General features: G+C 40.9%; 1 protein-coding gene across 7 annotated transcripts; it reads right to left on the reverse strand.

Annotated features, from left to right (window-relative positions):
- Nucleotides 1-233: 233 nt before the first annotated feature.
- arfip2b (ADP-ribosylation factor interacting protein 2b) lies at nucleotides 234-16,897 on the reverse strand. 7 transcript variants are annotated; one of them, XM_048237182.1, is made up of 10 exons: nucleotides 16,685-16,897; nucleotides 14,929-15,039; nucleotides 12,261-12,305; nucleotides 10,929-11,037; nucleotides 9,215-9,274; nucleotides 6,413-6,528; nucleotides 5,682-5,903; nucleotides 4,669-4,826; nucleotides 4,154-4,328; nucleotides 234-3,185 (listed from the first exon to the last, which is right to left on the reverse strand). In XM_048237182.1, exons 2-10 carry the CDS (start codon nucleotides 15,025-15,027, stop codon nucleotides 3,030-3,032), a joined length of 1,140 nt encoding a protein of 379 aa, XP_048093139.1. In that variant the 5' UTR covers nucleotides 15,028-15,039; nucleotides 16,685-16,897; the 3' UTR covers nucleotides 234-3,029. The 7 variants fall into 7 exon arrangements, with proteins under 7 accessions (XP_048093139.1, XP_048093151.1, XP_048093141.1 ...); XM_048237194.1 differs by lacking the exons at nucleotides 12,261-12,305; nucleotides 16,685-16,897 and adding exons at nucleotides 7,928-8,014; nucleotides 15,272-15,358; XM_048237184.1 differs by lacking the exon at nucleotides 12,261-12,305.
- Between the last annotated feature and the right edge of the window lie 701 nt (nucleotides 16,898-17,598).

A 17,598-nucleotide genomic window follows, 5' to 3' on the forward strand; every position in this document is an offset into this window, starting at 1 on the left:
AAATAATCAGCAAGTGATTTTGTTTTTTTTTTTTTACATGGGCAAATGCCCTCTTGTGGACAACTCTTGTAATTATCATAGATAAGTCTGACATTTCAATTTCTAACAAACCCCTGCCTTTGCAATCGATATTCTTAAATATTGCATTGTTTCTTGTATCTCTTCAAACTCCTACTGTTTCTTGGAACAAGGTGTGTCTAATTCAGATAAAGACAACATCACTGAAAATGAAATCATTTTGGAAACATTTTATTTCATCTTGTGGGTTTGAGAGTTTCCATGTTCCAGAGGTTTGGTCAAACTGAGAGATAAAGGCAATCTTTACAGAAATCCAGTTCACGTCTTGTCATCTTAAATATCCATATATACAATCATACACTAGAAAAATCAGAGCAGCTGTTAACAACTGATTGTACACAAATAATATATGTTTAGAAATCCTTCCATCAGCTGCCGCCTATGACTACATCAGAACTCTTTTCATGGTCTTCACTAGTGGTTAAAAGGACACACACTGATGTATGAAAACAATCAACTTTACGGGGTCGGAATTGTACAAAGAGGCAAGGAACACCAGGAGCATTAGGTCAGATTGGAGTTAATAGTACAAAAAAAACCTTTAGTACTTCAAGGTTCAGTTCCATCAGAGTTTGAGACCATTTAAGATACAGTATCAGTAATGTCTATGACATTCATTGCAGACATAATTCTACAGTATGCATGATCCTGTCTGTACGCCACATGCCACAACATTTATAGGAAAAATAAAAACATTCTGTAAAAATGTAAGCTTTCTTTGTTAAATATAGTTCTGTCAATGTATCGGTCCTATCCCCAGTGTCTAGGTTATTTCAAGTGAATCTGACAAACAGTGTACATGTCAAAGTGGTAGGACTGCACAAGGACATATTTGGGGGGGAGGGGTTTACAAAATAACCACAGTCATGTCTTACGCTGACCAAAGACAGTCATGACAGATATGGAGGATTTGCAATGACATGCACACATTGAGCAGAGTAACAAACGGACCAGAGTACATGACTAGATTATTAGAGACATGTCCTTTGTATTGCTTCATGGCAAGCTCATGAGTCTCCTATAGTGTTGAACAATTACGTGTTTTCAAGAGCGACCGCGTTGTCAAATACCTCTACTAAAACGAGAGATTTCAGCAGTTTTCTTTGCAGCTATTAGGGTCAAAGTGTCAATGATCATGTATTAATAATGTGAGTAGGTGTTTTGTAGTTAAAAAAGGCGCTAGCATTCCAAACGAGTATTTAGCATGGTGTGCGCCAGTTAGACATTTGTAGCAACTAGCAAGCATTATTCTATGTGCATGTTGATTTTGCATAAAGTCTATATCAGCATTGATTCATAGTTCTTACTCAAGACAAATTACAACAAATACAGAATATAATCTGGAGATATCAGATAAAGTTTGCAACAAAAACAAGCCACTGTCTTCCCAGTGCAAAGGTATTATGTTGTTTGCCTCTTATCTGCTTTTTGAGTTTAAAAACTAAAAATCACATTGCACATCAAAAAACAGGGAAGTAAACAATACCATACATTTGTGCAGTCTTTTCCCAAGCTGGCAAAAGTGAGGCTTGTAGTGAAAATTAAGTTACATTTCCGGTTTAGTTTTCTAATAGAGATAAATGCATTCATGCTTATAAGGATTTTGGCAATTATTCTTCACTGGACAATGGAGTTATCTGTTATGGACACACACAAACAAACAAACAATATCATAAGACTTGTTGTTACATGTCCACCTATCAGTTTCAATAAGGGAGTGCAGACATATAAACATGAGCATACAAGAAAAAACTAAGCAGTGTTCCACCCAAGGTCTTCAAAGTGTTTGGAATTCCAACAAGACTTACTTTGCAAACAGCAATGGTCTGTTGTTAAAAAAAAAAAAAAAATCACTGAACTTAACTTAAGCCCTGACCCATTCTTAGATGCCAAAACGTATTTCACAACTTTTTACGCCACTATCTGACGAGTGCCAAAACAAGAGCCGTGCAGTTGTGTGGGAACTAGCAACTAACATGAAGCTAAACGACTGGGATGCAATCAGGACATTACTGATTTACCGACATAATCAATTTTTGCAGTGACCACTGACACTGAATACTGTACATGAATAGTCTCCACTTCCAAGGCTTGGTTGGAGGGAGCAGGCACTGGACTATTGGATGCTGGACGTCAGAATAAGACCTCCACCAGACGTTTTTTTCCCAAGACCAACATAGACATAAATGCTTCTTTTCGTGACCTTTCTCTGAAGCTGAACGACCGGTTACTGAAGATGCATTCTGAAGAGTGTTCACCATTCTGAAGAGTGTTCACCACGGGGGCATTTTAGTATGCGTGTCAGGTGGTTTGGGAAATATTCATCATCCATAAGCATCAGCTACACCACATGTAGTGTGCCTGCTTCATACAGTACATCTTCCCAAGCTCCATTTCCAAAGGGTTTCTGAACAACAAAACACATACACTAGTAAACACAAGCCCAAAAATCACTGACCCCTTTCAGCTAAATATCTGAATAATCCTCAGATAAACCATGTCCTTCATAAGTCTGTCATCACAATCACACTGACAACAACAGGCTTGTAATTCAAAAATGAAAGCAGTAAACATATCCACTAGTCCACAGGTGGATATTAGTCCGTTTTTAAGGATTTGGGCTTTGGTGGCTATAAGGTTTTGATGATTGAAATACAGTAAGAGAGGATTGTATGGACGAGTTCTATGTTCTGGATGTATCGGTTTTCTTCAGGCGTTCTCTCCAAAAAAGAAACATCTGTATGCAAGTGGAGTGTGGGGCTTCTTTTTTTAAATCAGTGACTGAACCAAATTCAGGAACTGAAGATAGAGGATGAGGATGAGGAGGAGGAGGAAGAAGGAGAGGGAAAACGGGCTGTCTTGGTCCCGGGTCAAAGTTGAGTTAACAGTGTGTGTGTGTGTGTGTGTGTGTGTGTGTGGGTCGGTCAGTCGGCCGGTCCATAAGGCTCGGCTCACTGCTCCTCCAGCCAAGAGGGTTTGTCGTCACCGGGAGGCTTGAGCTTGATGTTGAACTGCTTGAGGGTCTGTTCCAGCTGCTGCTGGTTGCCAGCAAAGTAGGCCGAGATGGCGTTGTGGAAGAGGAGCAGCTGCTTGTGCATCACCTTCACCTGCACGCACGCACAGGCACACCACACACACACACACACACACACACACACACACACACACACACACAGGCACACCACACACACACACAGGCACACACACACACACACACACAGGCACACCACACACACACAGGCACACACACACCACACACACAGGCACACCACACACACACAGGCACACCACACACACACAGGCACACCACACACACACAGGCAGGCCACACACACACAGGCACACACACAGGCACACCACACACAGGCACACACAGGAGAGAGCACACCACATCGCACATGAGCACCTTGGGGCTGGATGGAAATACCATTGCCTTGCATTGGAGTTGTTGTGAGTATTACATCTATTTCCACTTATGGACTGACTACTTAGCAACATTGAGTGCATCTATGAGGTTGCAAGTATTGCAGGTTGAATTCTGAATTTTCTATTAGAGGAATTGCTGCTTGAAAAACATGAATATAGTTGCAGTTGCAGTCTCTTCCTGTAGACCCTTTCAATCGGTTCCTAGAAGGTTTCTGATATAAACATTCAAAATCAATGCAGATAAGTTGTCATGAAAATGTATCGGACTTTAGCGTAGTACTCTACAAAATGTACACTTTTTAAAAATAATTTTTGTTTATCCCCGAGTTATAATTAGCTCAATGTTGCTTTTTGTGCCACAGGAGATGCCTTAGTTACACTCGTTTGTTTATGTAGCTGAAAGGTTCTATACAATGCAAATATACTGTATTTCTTTTTTGCACTGAATTTGACTTTGTGAATATTAACTGAAAGCAGTCAACATGGAATGTGAGTTATGGTAATGGACTCATTCAACTTTGCGACTTTTGCAGATAACAGGTAGTGTAGTTAGTGCAAAGTTCAGGCTGACGAATGTTGAGTAGAGTTCACCGACTGTCTAGATGTACACGCCGTTTCAAACAAGTGCTTGCTGCTGGGTTTCATGTACCTTGTTCTCTTCTAGGAACTTGAGCTTGATGGTCACATCGCTACGGAGACGCTCGTATTTGTCCTTCTGAGCCTGGTACTCCTCCTGAGCGCCCTCGATCCTCGCCATGGTGACGGCATCACGCGGGCCCAGGTTCAGCTCCTCAAGGTCTGCCCGATACGCATCATATTCTAGTCTACGTGCACACACAAAGACATAGGCACCCACACATTATTAAGCAGATCTCCAAAAGGCAAGTGGTAAGGTCTAACATGTTAAATGAGGCAAATTATTATTTATTAAAGTGTCCTGTACAGTTTTAGTAGAGCTGTGTTTGAATTAGCCAACTTTGTCTGCAGGCAAGAAAAATAACAACAGAAATCACTTCATTTGTCTTTCATAAGGCCCATGAAACCCTTCTTCTTTAAGGCCCATGAAACCCTTCTTCTTTGGCTTCTCTCTCATGAGGCCCATGAAACCCTTCTTCTCTGGCTACTCTCTCATCAGGCCCATGAAACCCTTCTTCTCTGGCGTACCTGGCATTTTCATACAGCTTGATGGTCCAAAGAGTGTCTGCCATGGTCTTGTTCACCAATGTGTTGATGCTGGACACAAAGAAGTTAATGGCGCCCAAGAGTGTCTCTCCATTCTTGCACAGCAACTTCTGTGTCTCTGCATTGTAACCAAACTCGTCCTGTTTGTGAACAACACAAAAAAAGAAATCCAATTTAAAACATTTAGACTTTTCTATGGCATCCCTTCAGGTCATATATGTAAACCACCTGTTCATTTGCATTTGTATCAAAAGCTTTAAAGCAACACCAAAGGGCAGCCGGTGCCTACTGATTAGGGCTTCGGGCTTGTAACCAAAAGGGTTGCCTGTTCGATCCCCGACCAGTAGGAAAAATGTGGGGGGGGAAGTGGTTGAGCACTGCTCTCCCATGCCCACATCCATGGCTGAAGTGACTCACTTGAGCACTTGCTCAAAAGAGTATATATACTTATACAAAGCACTTTTCCTCGCATGCACACTATTTGTTTATACAGTACCGGCTCTGCAAATAACAAGCTAGAGTATGTTGCATGATTTTATGAAAGTATGATGTATTGCAACATCAGAAGCAAGTCAAATTTGTAGTTTCTTATGCCTCATTCCACTGAACTACAGATCCGCTACCTGATCTGGAAAACTTATATAGTGTGGTTATAACCGATAGAGGGTCGGGAAGCGAATGCAGAAGTGCCGTTCACTCTGTTACGTGTTGATAAACCACTGAAACTATTTTGGAAACATTATTTTAATGTACAAAAAAACTCTTTGGTGTTGCTTTAAGGCTCCCATTATGGCCATCGCCCATCATCGATTATCAAGATTAAAAAAACATTTTATTATGGATGACACAGCAGTCTACTACAAAAAACAACACAAATACACAAATACAACTAATCGCAGACACAACACTAATTCTCAATCCCTAGCGTCATCTATTACCATCACGTTTTATTCATCACTGTATTATAAAGAAGACTGAAGTCTGATGAAACTGACCCGTAGTTCTGGTGACTTCTGGCTCAGGTCCGCGAAGGTGTCTCCAAGGGCATGCTGGGTCTGCACCATGCTGTAGAAGTGGTTGGTGAGCGCTCTCGCCAGACGAAGAACGTTCTCGTACTTCCGCTTGGTGTCCCGAAGAACCTCGATCTGAGCCTCCAGCTCCAAGTCCACCGTTCTGGAGCCGCGTCCAAACCGCTCCGAGATCAGCTGCTTTGTGCACTGCAGAGGAACGTATGCAGTACTCATATCAAACAACTGTCAACAGTTATTAATCCGCATGTTTTCTTTGTGTGCTATAAATGCAGGGATAAGCTGGATAACAGCCTTAGTTTGAGGTGTCCTGATATATAGAATTAATGGACTTGGTGTATGAAACTAGTCCATTAATTCCATATATCAGGAAATCTCAGCAGCAGTTACCCCTTACATAACTTATAATGTTTCGAGCATAAATAATATATATTAATCATGGAATATAAATAACAGATAGGAGCCTAATTTAAACAGTGGTCTCGCAATGAGCAAAGCACCTTATGCATGAACTAACTTATATTTGTGCTTAGAATCTTGCTTATGGTATTAAATTAGCAGATTGATTTCCCAAAGTTGTTGAATTATCTACAATAAGTAGATAATTAGTATTATAAGTACAAATACAAATAAACCAGAGTAAACTGTGACAAATGTTTTAAATGCTTACTAATGCTTATTGAACAACTGCTGTATACCTTGTAGGTGTTTAGGCCCCACTTCTTCATGATGTCGAACTTCTCCACGGCGATGCCTCTTGTGGCCTCCTCGGCCATGCCTGATTGGTTGCTTCCACTGTGATGCATGTTGGATCCTAATGGGCAGGGATTACAAGTCTATTTACAATCTTGCATTATGTTCATCTTAACCACTACACTCTTCTCCCCTGACACACACACACACACATTCTAACACACACACAATGATACATTCTAACACACACAAACACTCAAAGAGAATGCCATATTCACAGCAAACCTATGACTAGGGCTGGGATAAACGATTATTTTTTAAACGATTAATCTAGCGATTATTTTTTCGATGCATCGATTAATCTAACGATTCATTTTTTCAGTCCGATTCAATTTCGATTCTATTCGATTATCAATTATCTCCTCATTAATTGGCTAATAGCAACTTATACATGTTTATTTACATATCTGAATGAATTAAACATGAATTCTTTAACATTGCAATATATGTGTATTGCTCTTAAGATTCCAAAATAAAAGACTATACAAGTGCAAAGTAATGCATTCTTAGTCAGAGGTAGCATTCAATAAAGTTCAGTAGTGTACAGGTCTAATTGAGTGCCTGTCACTTTAAGACGTCTTGCAATTAACATTAACACAGTTAAAAGGCTGCTGATGTGTTTATGCAATTCATAACCTAGTTAGTTCAAATAACGGTTCGTACTTCCTTGGGACAAGCACTTTTTGAGTCTTGGAAAACACCTTTCCATTTACATGGGATTTTGCAAACATTTGAGTCAATAAAATGAGCCCTGCATGAGTAACGAAATACAAGCAGCTGTAAGTAAGCATGCTAAACTTGACATCCAAACAGTATTCTAACATTAGCTTTGAGATACTGCTTGATTGCATACTGTAACTTAACTTAGTTTAGTCTCCTCAATGTACTATGTTGTGATAAGACCTTAGCAGAGTTTACTTTAACTTTAATGCAGCAGTTTTGAACAAATTTGCGCTGCATGGTCACGATGCTAAGCGGATTTAATAGCAATTTAGCCCACTGTGTTCTATGCAGTGCTTCTATGTGGCAACAACAATCCTTCAACAATCGTGAATATCTTGTTAAATGCACATGCAGAGGAGGAGCAGCGGGCTCGTTACGAGAGAGAGCGGGCGGGGCGAGGAAAGGCTGTGTGAGTAAAAAGTGCAGCTCAATGAAATTATTTTATCTTATCGTTAATTTAAATAGTACAAAATCAATGTGTGCTGGCCGGCCATATTTTGCGTCGACGTCATCGATTATGTCGACGCGTTGTCCCAGCCCTACCTATGACCCAAACCCATATCAAGTTAATCCAAAGGCCATGATTTAGAGCAACAGAGCCCAGAATATTGTTAGTAACTACTACCATAAGAGAGTGAAAGAAATCATGGATGACTGACAGACAAAGACAGCGAATGAGAATGCAGCTGTGGAGTGGAATGAAGTTGGGAGTGTCCAGGGTCCTTGTGGGGGGATACCTGAGATGTCCTCTGATTGGCTGGCTATTCGGCTGGCGGCAGACTGACTCGGAACAATGTTAACACCCCTGGCCTTCAAACGCAGGTCTGGAGGGGGAAGGGGCGGGCTCAAGGTGTGATGGACAAGGACGATGCGCAAGGGATTGTGAGTTGGGGTGAGGATTTAACATGACGAATGGGTATGAGTGGGTTTAATAGGTATCGTAAATGAGAGTTGGGGGGTGAGGCAAGGGTTTGGATGCCAAGGGTTTTTGATGCCCATTCATATCGACAACGAACCATTGTCCAGTTGAAGAGAAAAAGAATGACAGGATGACATCGATGACAACAGGTGAAGGGAAGAGTGAGGGATGGATGAAAGAATGAGAATGGAGTGGGGGAATGGGTGGAGAGGAGGAAGAAAGAGAGTGGTAGGAAGAGTTAGAACATGGAAAAACACATACTGTACATACAGATGACAGGACACTGATGAGAACACACAATGACGATGGCACAGATTTACACATTTAAAGAAAAAAGAAAAACATTTTTTCACATAGATCTGTGTTTCTTAAGGTAACCAAGTACAGTCGGTACGAAGAGAAATAGAAATCTTTTTTTTTCCGTACCGACAGTACTCACATTTTTACAAGTTTTCCTGTAAGGTTGAAATTCTTGGCCACATTCGTACTTTGAATGTAGAGGCATGTAAATGGACAAAGTGCTGCTTCCACTCCACATATGCAAGCTTTAGAACATCAAGCAATTTGCGAAAAAGACCCAAACACCATGTAGACTTCTTCAGTGTTAAAGCACATGTACACCAGTGCCAGAGAGCTAGCCAAGAGGACAACGTATGGACAAGCAGAGAAAGCCCACTGTTTTCTACGCAGTAAACCCAGGTGCGCTACACCTGTTTGAGTGTTGATTTGAGATTTGGCAGTACTATAGGCTACTATTTGGCGTTTGCATGCCATGTCAGCCAAACACTTTAAGAGCAGGAACCTGAAGCAGATGAATTCCTAGAAGACGGCAGCTTGGAGACCCCTAAAGGTTGGGTCTTGAGGGGTCTTGTCTGGAGACCCCTTGGTTAAGACCACCAAGCACCTTGGTGGTTAAGACCACCAAGCACCCTGTCCCACCTATAAGCCAATATGATGAAATTAGAATAACCACCACCAACAAACCAGTGAAGCAGAAAGACTCAGCGCCCCATCGCCAGAGGTTTCAGGAGGACCCACGTCCCAATGAGAAGCGCGAGGGGGAGAGTACACATGATTATGAGTTACACAGAAACACAGAGGCCACCTTGTCCTGGGGCAGGAATGCGCCGGGGGAGAAAGTCAGCATTGAAGTGGATAGCTGGCCCTGGTGGAGGGGAAGAGAATGAGCAGGCAGACCTCTGCACTGTTTTTCTCAGACCTGGCGGTCAAACTGCCACGGATCACACACTAGAGTTATTGGTGCGATAATATGAACACTAAGGTAAAACAGTCCGCCCATGCTGACATGCTACAGTGGGTCTCCTTGTCCTTTAAATGGAGCATGATAAGAAAAGAGTCCAGTTGAAAAACAAATCCTTTGGAACAGAATGCTACCAAACAAAGTACATTTAGAAAATTAAATTTAAGCATTTTACAACATCTCTGAAGCACTGTCTCTATGCCGGCCTTACACCGTACGATTTTGAAGCAATTTCAGTCAGCGACTAAATTTCCAAAGTCGGAATGAAATCATGGGAATTTTATTGGAGTTGTGGCATGCTCCCGTCCACTAGATTGTTTAGTGTAGTAAGGTGCCAATCTTAGCGGTTTTAAGTCATTTCGAGTCAGTTTTTTTCTAGTCTTGGCATTACGACAATATCAAACATGTTTGATATTATTGCAAGTCTTTTAGTCGTGGCAAAGTAGGGGCAAAGTAGGCGACAGCAGTAGCCTATATGATTATTTGTAATTTCGTTTCTTATACATTTTTAGTTGGCTATTCCATGTGACAGAACAACTCTATAGTTGGGTTGTTAGGGATGTCACACATGAAACAATGCTGCAGAAACTGATGAAAATCATAGTCTGTGACTAGTCTGTGATTTAAATACTCGATGGCTTGTCTTTAGATGCGAGAAGGTCTGAGACTGTAGTCTTTCAAAAATCTTTGCAAAGTCTTCTGGTATAAGGATGGCAGTAGTTGTACTGGACCCAGTGTTGGTCTCGACAATAGCATGTTTGTGTCCAGCTATGGTACAGTATGCTAAAGATGAGAAGCACTGGCTGTGACTAATGTCCCACGCAGGCCCATTCAACAGACCTCTCCCATGCACTCTGTACACACTCTAATCCACCTCTCCCCACCCAACTCCTGCACTCCCTCAAATGGGAGGGGGACGTGGGAAACGGCATAGCAGAAAAATGCCACTAAAACCACTGAAGCATAAAATTATGCAAATCTCCCCATAAACATTTGCTACAGTTGCCTGACAAGGGAGCAAGAAATGGAGAGAGGAGATAGACAGAGATGGAGAGAGAGAGAGAGAGAAAGAAACAAAGTAAGAAAGAAAGAGAGAAAAGAAAAGAGAGAGAGAGAGAGAGAGAGAGAGAATGTGCCTGAAAGTTATCTCTATTTTATCACACACTCAAACAGCCATCTCATGGCCTTCCCAGACAAATGCCACCAGCACAGAAAAAAAAGCTTCTGTCGAGCAAATTCTCACTCTGTTAACAAAGACGCTGGACTGGGGAAGTGTGTGAAGTGGATTAGGCACACACACACACACACACACACACACACACACACACACACAGTAGAACACAGCCTGCAAACTGTGGCACTCCCCATATAAAAACTGCCCTTCTTAAAAGGAGTTGGCTGATTTCGCAGAAAAGGTAAAGAGACGTGTGAAGAGTGAACAAAGGCGTGATGTGTTATTTTTAGTCGACAGTAGACAGCTTTTCCTATGCGGCGCTGTCCAACTTCATCTTGTCCCTGACACAGAGCACCGTAATGGGGGGGGAGTGTGGTGACGTACCTTTGATAGAGCTGGTGGGGATGATGCCCTCGGCCGTGCCTCCGTAGCCACCCGATACGATGCTGGTCTCGTTCAGATTAGGCCCAGATACCATTACCTGCTGCAGATCCTGTGTACGTACACACACACACACACACACAGAGATGAGAGTGCACATAAATGAGTGGAAGAAGTAGAGGCAGAGGGAGACAGACAGATGGAACAACGTGGAAATGCACAGTACACAGACCAGCAGCGTAGACGCACAGATTTCCATTAGACTAGACTTCCGCAGTGGAATTAGTCAAAGTTTTTTTCTTTTTTTTATTAAAATCAGTGAAACCACTTTGAAATCGCAATGATGTATGAATATGTGGCTTCAACAGATACTGAACAATAAAGTACATGTGAGCTCTGTGAAAGTTCTCACATAATTGATTCTACCCAAATTTGCCCAAGTTAAGCTCATCTTTATTCAGATGTTATGGTCATGGTTAGGTATGCTTATCTATGCTTTCTACAGGAGCAATGTCACACATTCTAGGTCAACTGGTTTACAATGTCAACAGGATAACTAGGCTAATATTAGTGCACACATCACCAAGAGTTCTGAAATCTTTAGTACACTGAAATATGAATTGAAGCCAGAATGGGAAATTTAGCTCAATTTAAAATCTTTCAAAGTCAAGCTTAAAACAGTTAAGACTGTGTAAGGTCCTTGTCAATTAATACAATTAAGAGCCTTATCAGTATACAGTAGCCTCTAGCCCACCACATTCCAAAACAAATGGCAGTGGTTACATACAGGAACCTGTCTGATCAGATTACTCCAACCCTGCTATGCGATGCTGGACTGACCAAACCCACCACTCCCATTATGTCCCCCGGTCCTACCAGAAGTATGTAAACAAATTTATTTGAGAGTAAAAAGAGCACTGCCAAGTCTATCTATATTAGGGTGACCCCATGAACATTTGCTGTTGAGATGACAAGTAAAGACACAAATCTTTCTTGCATGAATCTGTTAGAAGCTAGAAACCATAAAAGCAGTTAATATAAGTTTACATTTTCACATAGGAAACAATAAAACAAACAAAAACAAGTCAAACCCTTCAACACACTCCATCTTAACATGAGCTTCTGGAGGACATGAAGGTTTGAAACATCCACTCTGTCTAGATTAGAAACATACAACCCACAATCCACCCACATCTAGGTCACTATTCCTGGGTTAGAGATACATGAAACCAGTCAGTTCCCCAATACAAACTGTAACAAACATTGAAGACAAAACACAAACAACACACACACACACACACACACACACATACCCCATCCCGCGACCCTGCTCACCCTTGAGTCTGCCTTCTCATCTAAGCTCCACTGAGCCTTTGCAGCCTGTGTGAATGTGAGGGAATGTGAGGCACAGGGACAAGCCCAAAAAAGGAAAGAAAAAGAAAGGAAAATTATAATAGCACATCACACACATATAGAACAGAAAAAGGACACAATCCAAACTGAAATAAATGGAACCATTACAATGATGTAAAAACACTGAACCAAAATTGAATGATGACATCAAATCTTTCAGTGTCTCGGCCTCAGTTGCTTGCTTTCAAAATGGGTATTAACAACAACCTGTACTATTTGTGGCTAAATGACTGACTTGAGTGTCCACCAGCCTATTACAAGTAGACTACAAGTTATGCTATCAACTGTCATACTTTACTACAGCCTATATTACTATGAGATAAGACTAATCAAAATGACGAGGTCAATGAACTTTCCCTATCACAGGAAATGGTCAATGAGCTTTCCCCATCACACAAGGTCAATGAGCTTTCCCTATCACAGGAAAACATTTATGGAATATCCATTTGTGTTAGATTTCTTAACTAATAGGTCTGGTCTTTCACAGAGTGCCAGATTGCCTGGCAAGTTGGCTGATACAGGCTTAGTTAAAAAACATGGGGGGCATGGAGTCAACCCAGGCTGCCCCATATACAGGCCCACAGCTCAGTGTTTTGACTTAGACCCCGTTTACATTGGTCTTTAAACCGTGTCTTCGGTGATCTGATCACAAGTGGTCAGCTCCAAATACAGGTGTAAACAATCGCTAAGATGCATTGTGATCCGATCCCTCAAACCACTTACCGAGGTGTTCTGAGATGCATTTCACCACGTATTTTTTGTAGTGTAAACGCTAATGCATTCTGATGTGTCCCAGACAATGGGAGTTCTAATGAATGTGACATTGGCAATTACGTAATCTAAATACAGGTGGTCAGCAAAATCTTTGTTGGTACACCTTGAATACAGCAATATGTTTTAACTGAAGAGAGAAAGTGGAATAGAGCATTATGTCCAATATTCCATGTGGTTTAATGTTCTGCATCACGATCAATATTCCAATATGTGGTTTATTGTTCTACTAGTCTAGTTTATTGTCACTTTGACTCTAAAGTATGCTTCTACTTCATGGCCCTGTGTAATATCTGTACTGTTTTCCCAAACATGGATAACAAGACGCCTGGGTTGATATCACTTCTGCTTATTTTGCGTCAAACACCATTTGTGTCATTGATTAGGGTAGCCTGGATGTCTCCTGACTTTGCCACTGTCACTGTATGATTATCTATCCTTTGCCATGATCTGTTGTGTAATTAAACTCTGAGATAATTCTGTGTCAAGTCAGAGACACATATTCTGAAGTGCATTGTGCTTCGTGTGTGCACAATGCACTTCCTGTATAGCCAAATTAAAGTCTGTATCTTCTTCTCGTGTCTCACTTTGGTATACAATATTTTTACCAACACTGACCACTTGCAATCGGATCACTCAAAATGTATTCTAAAAACAAATGTAAACAGGCCCTTATTCACATCTAAATGGTCTCTGCCGCTGATACTTGTGAGGATGGTCTGGTACTGAAACACACATTTAACAAACCCAGACATACAAGAAAATAGATATAAACTGATGAAGAATAGCAACACTAGCCTACATTTTCAGGAGATTAAAGTCTCTTGGCAGTCTAAACCAAAACACGAGATAAGGTTAATGGCAACTCGTGTGCTTTGATCATTGATAAACAAATGACTCGAGACAATGTGTGACACAGTTACAAAACTATCAAATACCTGAAATTCAATTGTTAGAAGGTGAGAACCTGCCAAAATGTTAATTTCCATTCACAAGCGTTAGCTGCGTAAGAATGACACATTCTGGCAAACAGCCCTCTATTTGCTTTCCTTATTTTATCCCGGATCTACCACAGTTGTGTCTACACAGGTGTGTCTTGCCTTAATGCCAGCTCACCTCTTCAGTTTGTTTGCAAATCCAACAACACTAGCAGTCACCTCTGTGCTTACAACATTTTATTGCTAAAGTTTCACCAATTTTTAACCATTTCTAAGTCAACAGCAATGGGCAAAAAACAAAAACACCTGCTGACTTTTCTTACAGCCGATGAGCATGGAATATGGTACTTAATTGGATAATGAATGAGCTTCACCTGGTTACAGGTACCAGCTTCACCAGTTTTAATTCACTTCAACAGAAATAACTTGTAGGCTAACTGTTTCTAATTATAGTAGCCTATACTACCACTGACGGAGCCCTGGAGAGACTAAAGGCCACGTCATGCGCACAGTCAGTCTCACATCAAGTCCCCTATCAGGACCATATTGTGCAACTGGAAATTCTACACTAACCTTGGAGGCTACAAGGCTTTGATAAGAAGTAAAGCATGTCTGTTCCGTATATTGTAGGACATGCTCTAGGCTATAACAGAGTTGTACCACTTCTCACTGTTCCGCACGTACTATGGACAAATTCAGAGAAAAAGCTATCCTTTATTTCACTGAGTCCGATGGAACAAAATCATAGTAAAACTTCATTACAATTGAACCTCTTCTAACATTGTCATCTGAAGTTGCTTTTTTCCCCTTTGTCTTTGTCTTGCTAAATCAATAACCCAGCGGTGCACTGCAAACACAACAGGCGCCTCCCTTGAACCCACCTGTTCCAGACCATCATCCTCGGGGATGGTCCTGGAGTCCCCGTTGCTGTTAATGGGAATCTCCATGGTGGCAGCCCTGCTCATAATGCTGTCTGCCATGCTGGAGCTTTGCTGTGGAGAGAGACAACATACAAGTAGAAAACAGCTTTTGCATTACAGCAGTAACCTGTAGTCCCCACTCATTAACTAACATTGAAAAGTCCGTTGATGGTGGGAGGGTTTTTTTTTTATCTTAAAGGAAATAGAGGCCAACTATTTTAATTTTCTACTTCAGCCAAATGCTGAACTTTGTCAGCAAGGAAAGTCTAATAAATGCTATCTCTCAAAAAGAATCTAGCCATACCATAAAAATAGAGTGCATTCTTGTGCAAGCTCTCCACACAGCTATAGGAATTCAAGGCAAAGAACGACAAGCTGTCCTTTCTCCAACTAACAACCTCCAAGGCAGAATTAATGTAGACTGTTACAATTAAGACTGGCACAAATAATAACACAAAATCCGAAACATCCTCATCCAAATCAGAAAATGTACAGAGATATAATCGTTGATCCGATGGCAAACTTTGTTTTGACAGAAATGCAATGTAGGCTTAGGCTACAACTTAACTGCATAATTTACAGTCATGCATTTCATAAACTAGGTTTCCATAACGTTAGCCAGGCCAAACGTTGCAGTTTTATTTAGAACTATTACAGAAACGAGATAAATAGGATACCCTATCAACAAGCTAACTTAGCTATCACTAACGTTTACCTCACTACTAGAACTAGACCACCAAACACAAGTCAGTAAGCGTCTGACAGGTGCATCACAGGTGGGAGCCATAGGAATCTGGAGTCTGCACGACCCAAAGTGGTATTTGTCCCACACTAAATTGACGAAAATAATAGATTAAAGCAACGCCAAAGAACTTTCCCTCTGTCGCACGCACGCTATTTGTTTATCCAGCACCGGCTTTACTAATAACAATGTCCACAGGTAAGGTAGAATATGTTGCATGATTTATGAAAGTACGATGTATTGCGACATCAGATGCAAGTTAATCTGTAGTTTCTTATGTCTCATTCCATCGAACTACAGATCCGCTACCCGATCTGGCAAACTTACATAGTGTGGTTATAGCCGATATAGGGCCGCGAAGCGATTGCAGAAGTGCCGTTCACCCTGTTACAAGTTGATGAACCACTAAAAACGATTTTGGAAACATTATTTTAAAAGGTACAAAAAACTCTTTGGTGTTGTTTTAATACCGGTATGTCAAACAAAACGCTTAACATATCGTTATTAGTATAGCAGCTACGGCTGATGTGCATTTAAATGAATCGTCTGAGGGTGACGCTAACTTACTGTAAATTACACTGAGCGTTAGAAGGACCGAATATATCCCCTTTCTCTATCGGAAATTTCTAGATTTCTAGATTCTAGAATCTAGATTTGTGCCAAATATTTGCGAATGTCTGGCAACGTTGCATAGCCAGATTGAAGTAACGTTAGCTAACGTCCAACATTGCTTACTTGCTAGCTCTCTACTTTAGCGACTGCAATATTCAAACGTTGGCTCACCAAACTGGCCTTTTTTTTATTTCCAGATGTATCAGTGTAGACTGTTATGTTTACAGTTTCAGTCAGCCTACCATGTCATAATGTCACGGTATTTAACGGCAGCTAAGACGATTTCAGACAAGAAAAATATTAGCCCTTTTTTACACAGCTACGGATGAGGAGGCAGGTGGAAAATTCTAAGGGTTGCCTTACCTGTAATAGAATCCCTTTGCAGATAAGCTGTCTAGTGAAATAACTTTCACTGTTTTGCTGTTCATACGCAAGCTAACAGAATTAATGAAAATAGAACTAACATGCAGGATCATAAAAAGACTGCATTCATGGGTTGTTAACTGGTGCTAACGTGAGCTAACTAGCTCGACGCATGTTCAAATATCGTCCACTACTGGCCATTCCAAACATGATGAATCCAACATCCCTAAACTTGCCGGAAATTACGACAGCGGTCCTTGTAGGGCACAGTGCAAACGTAGTTTGCAGCAGGCTACATGTAAAATCTAAAATCATGTTAAAATCATTGGTCCAACCAGTGACCAGAGACATTCTCTGGCCGTGCATCCATTAGAATTTGATACAGGCTGATGAGATCTGTAGCCAAGATCTATTTAGAGAAGATTAGCCAATTGTGCAAGCTTGGTGGTGGATCGTAGCCTATACTGTATAAAATACAGCCTGGTTCTTTTCAGTTGCGCAAATGTTTAGTTGGCATATGACCTATGTTTAAAAAACGTTTCTATTAAGGCCTATTGGTTCTCAATATTAATTTTGTATGACTCTGAAGTAGAAAGTCACAGTCAGTAAAATATAGAAACCTTTCATGTTTCACATGGTATTGTTTTATCATCTGATAAAAATATCGTCATTTATTTTGTAAGTAGTCTACATAGAATAATTGCAAAGAATTCAAGATGTAGAAGGTAAATAGATAGTAGGCTAGTAGTAGGAGATAATTTAGGTTCATTTCAGACACAACTAGAGAGGTATAGACTAAACATGCTGTTCCATTTTTCACCAGGGCGTGGCAGTATAATGCCAAAAAGGAGACATGTAGCAAGTACACCTCGATCTGGCTTTATTTCAACTTATTAACTTCAAATAGGCCTATT

Source organism: Alosa alosa, chromosome 2, assembly GCF_017589495.1.
Source record: "Alosa alosa isolate M-15738 ecotype Scorff River chromosome 2, AALO_Geno_1.1, whole genome shotgun sequence".
Lineage (NCBI taxonomy): Eukaryota > Metazoa > Chordata > Actinopteri > Clupeiformes > Clupeidae > Alosa > Alosa alosa.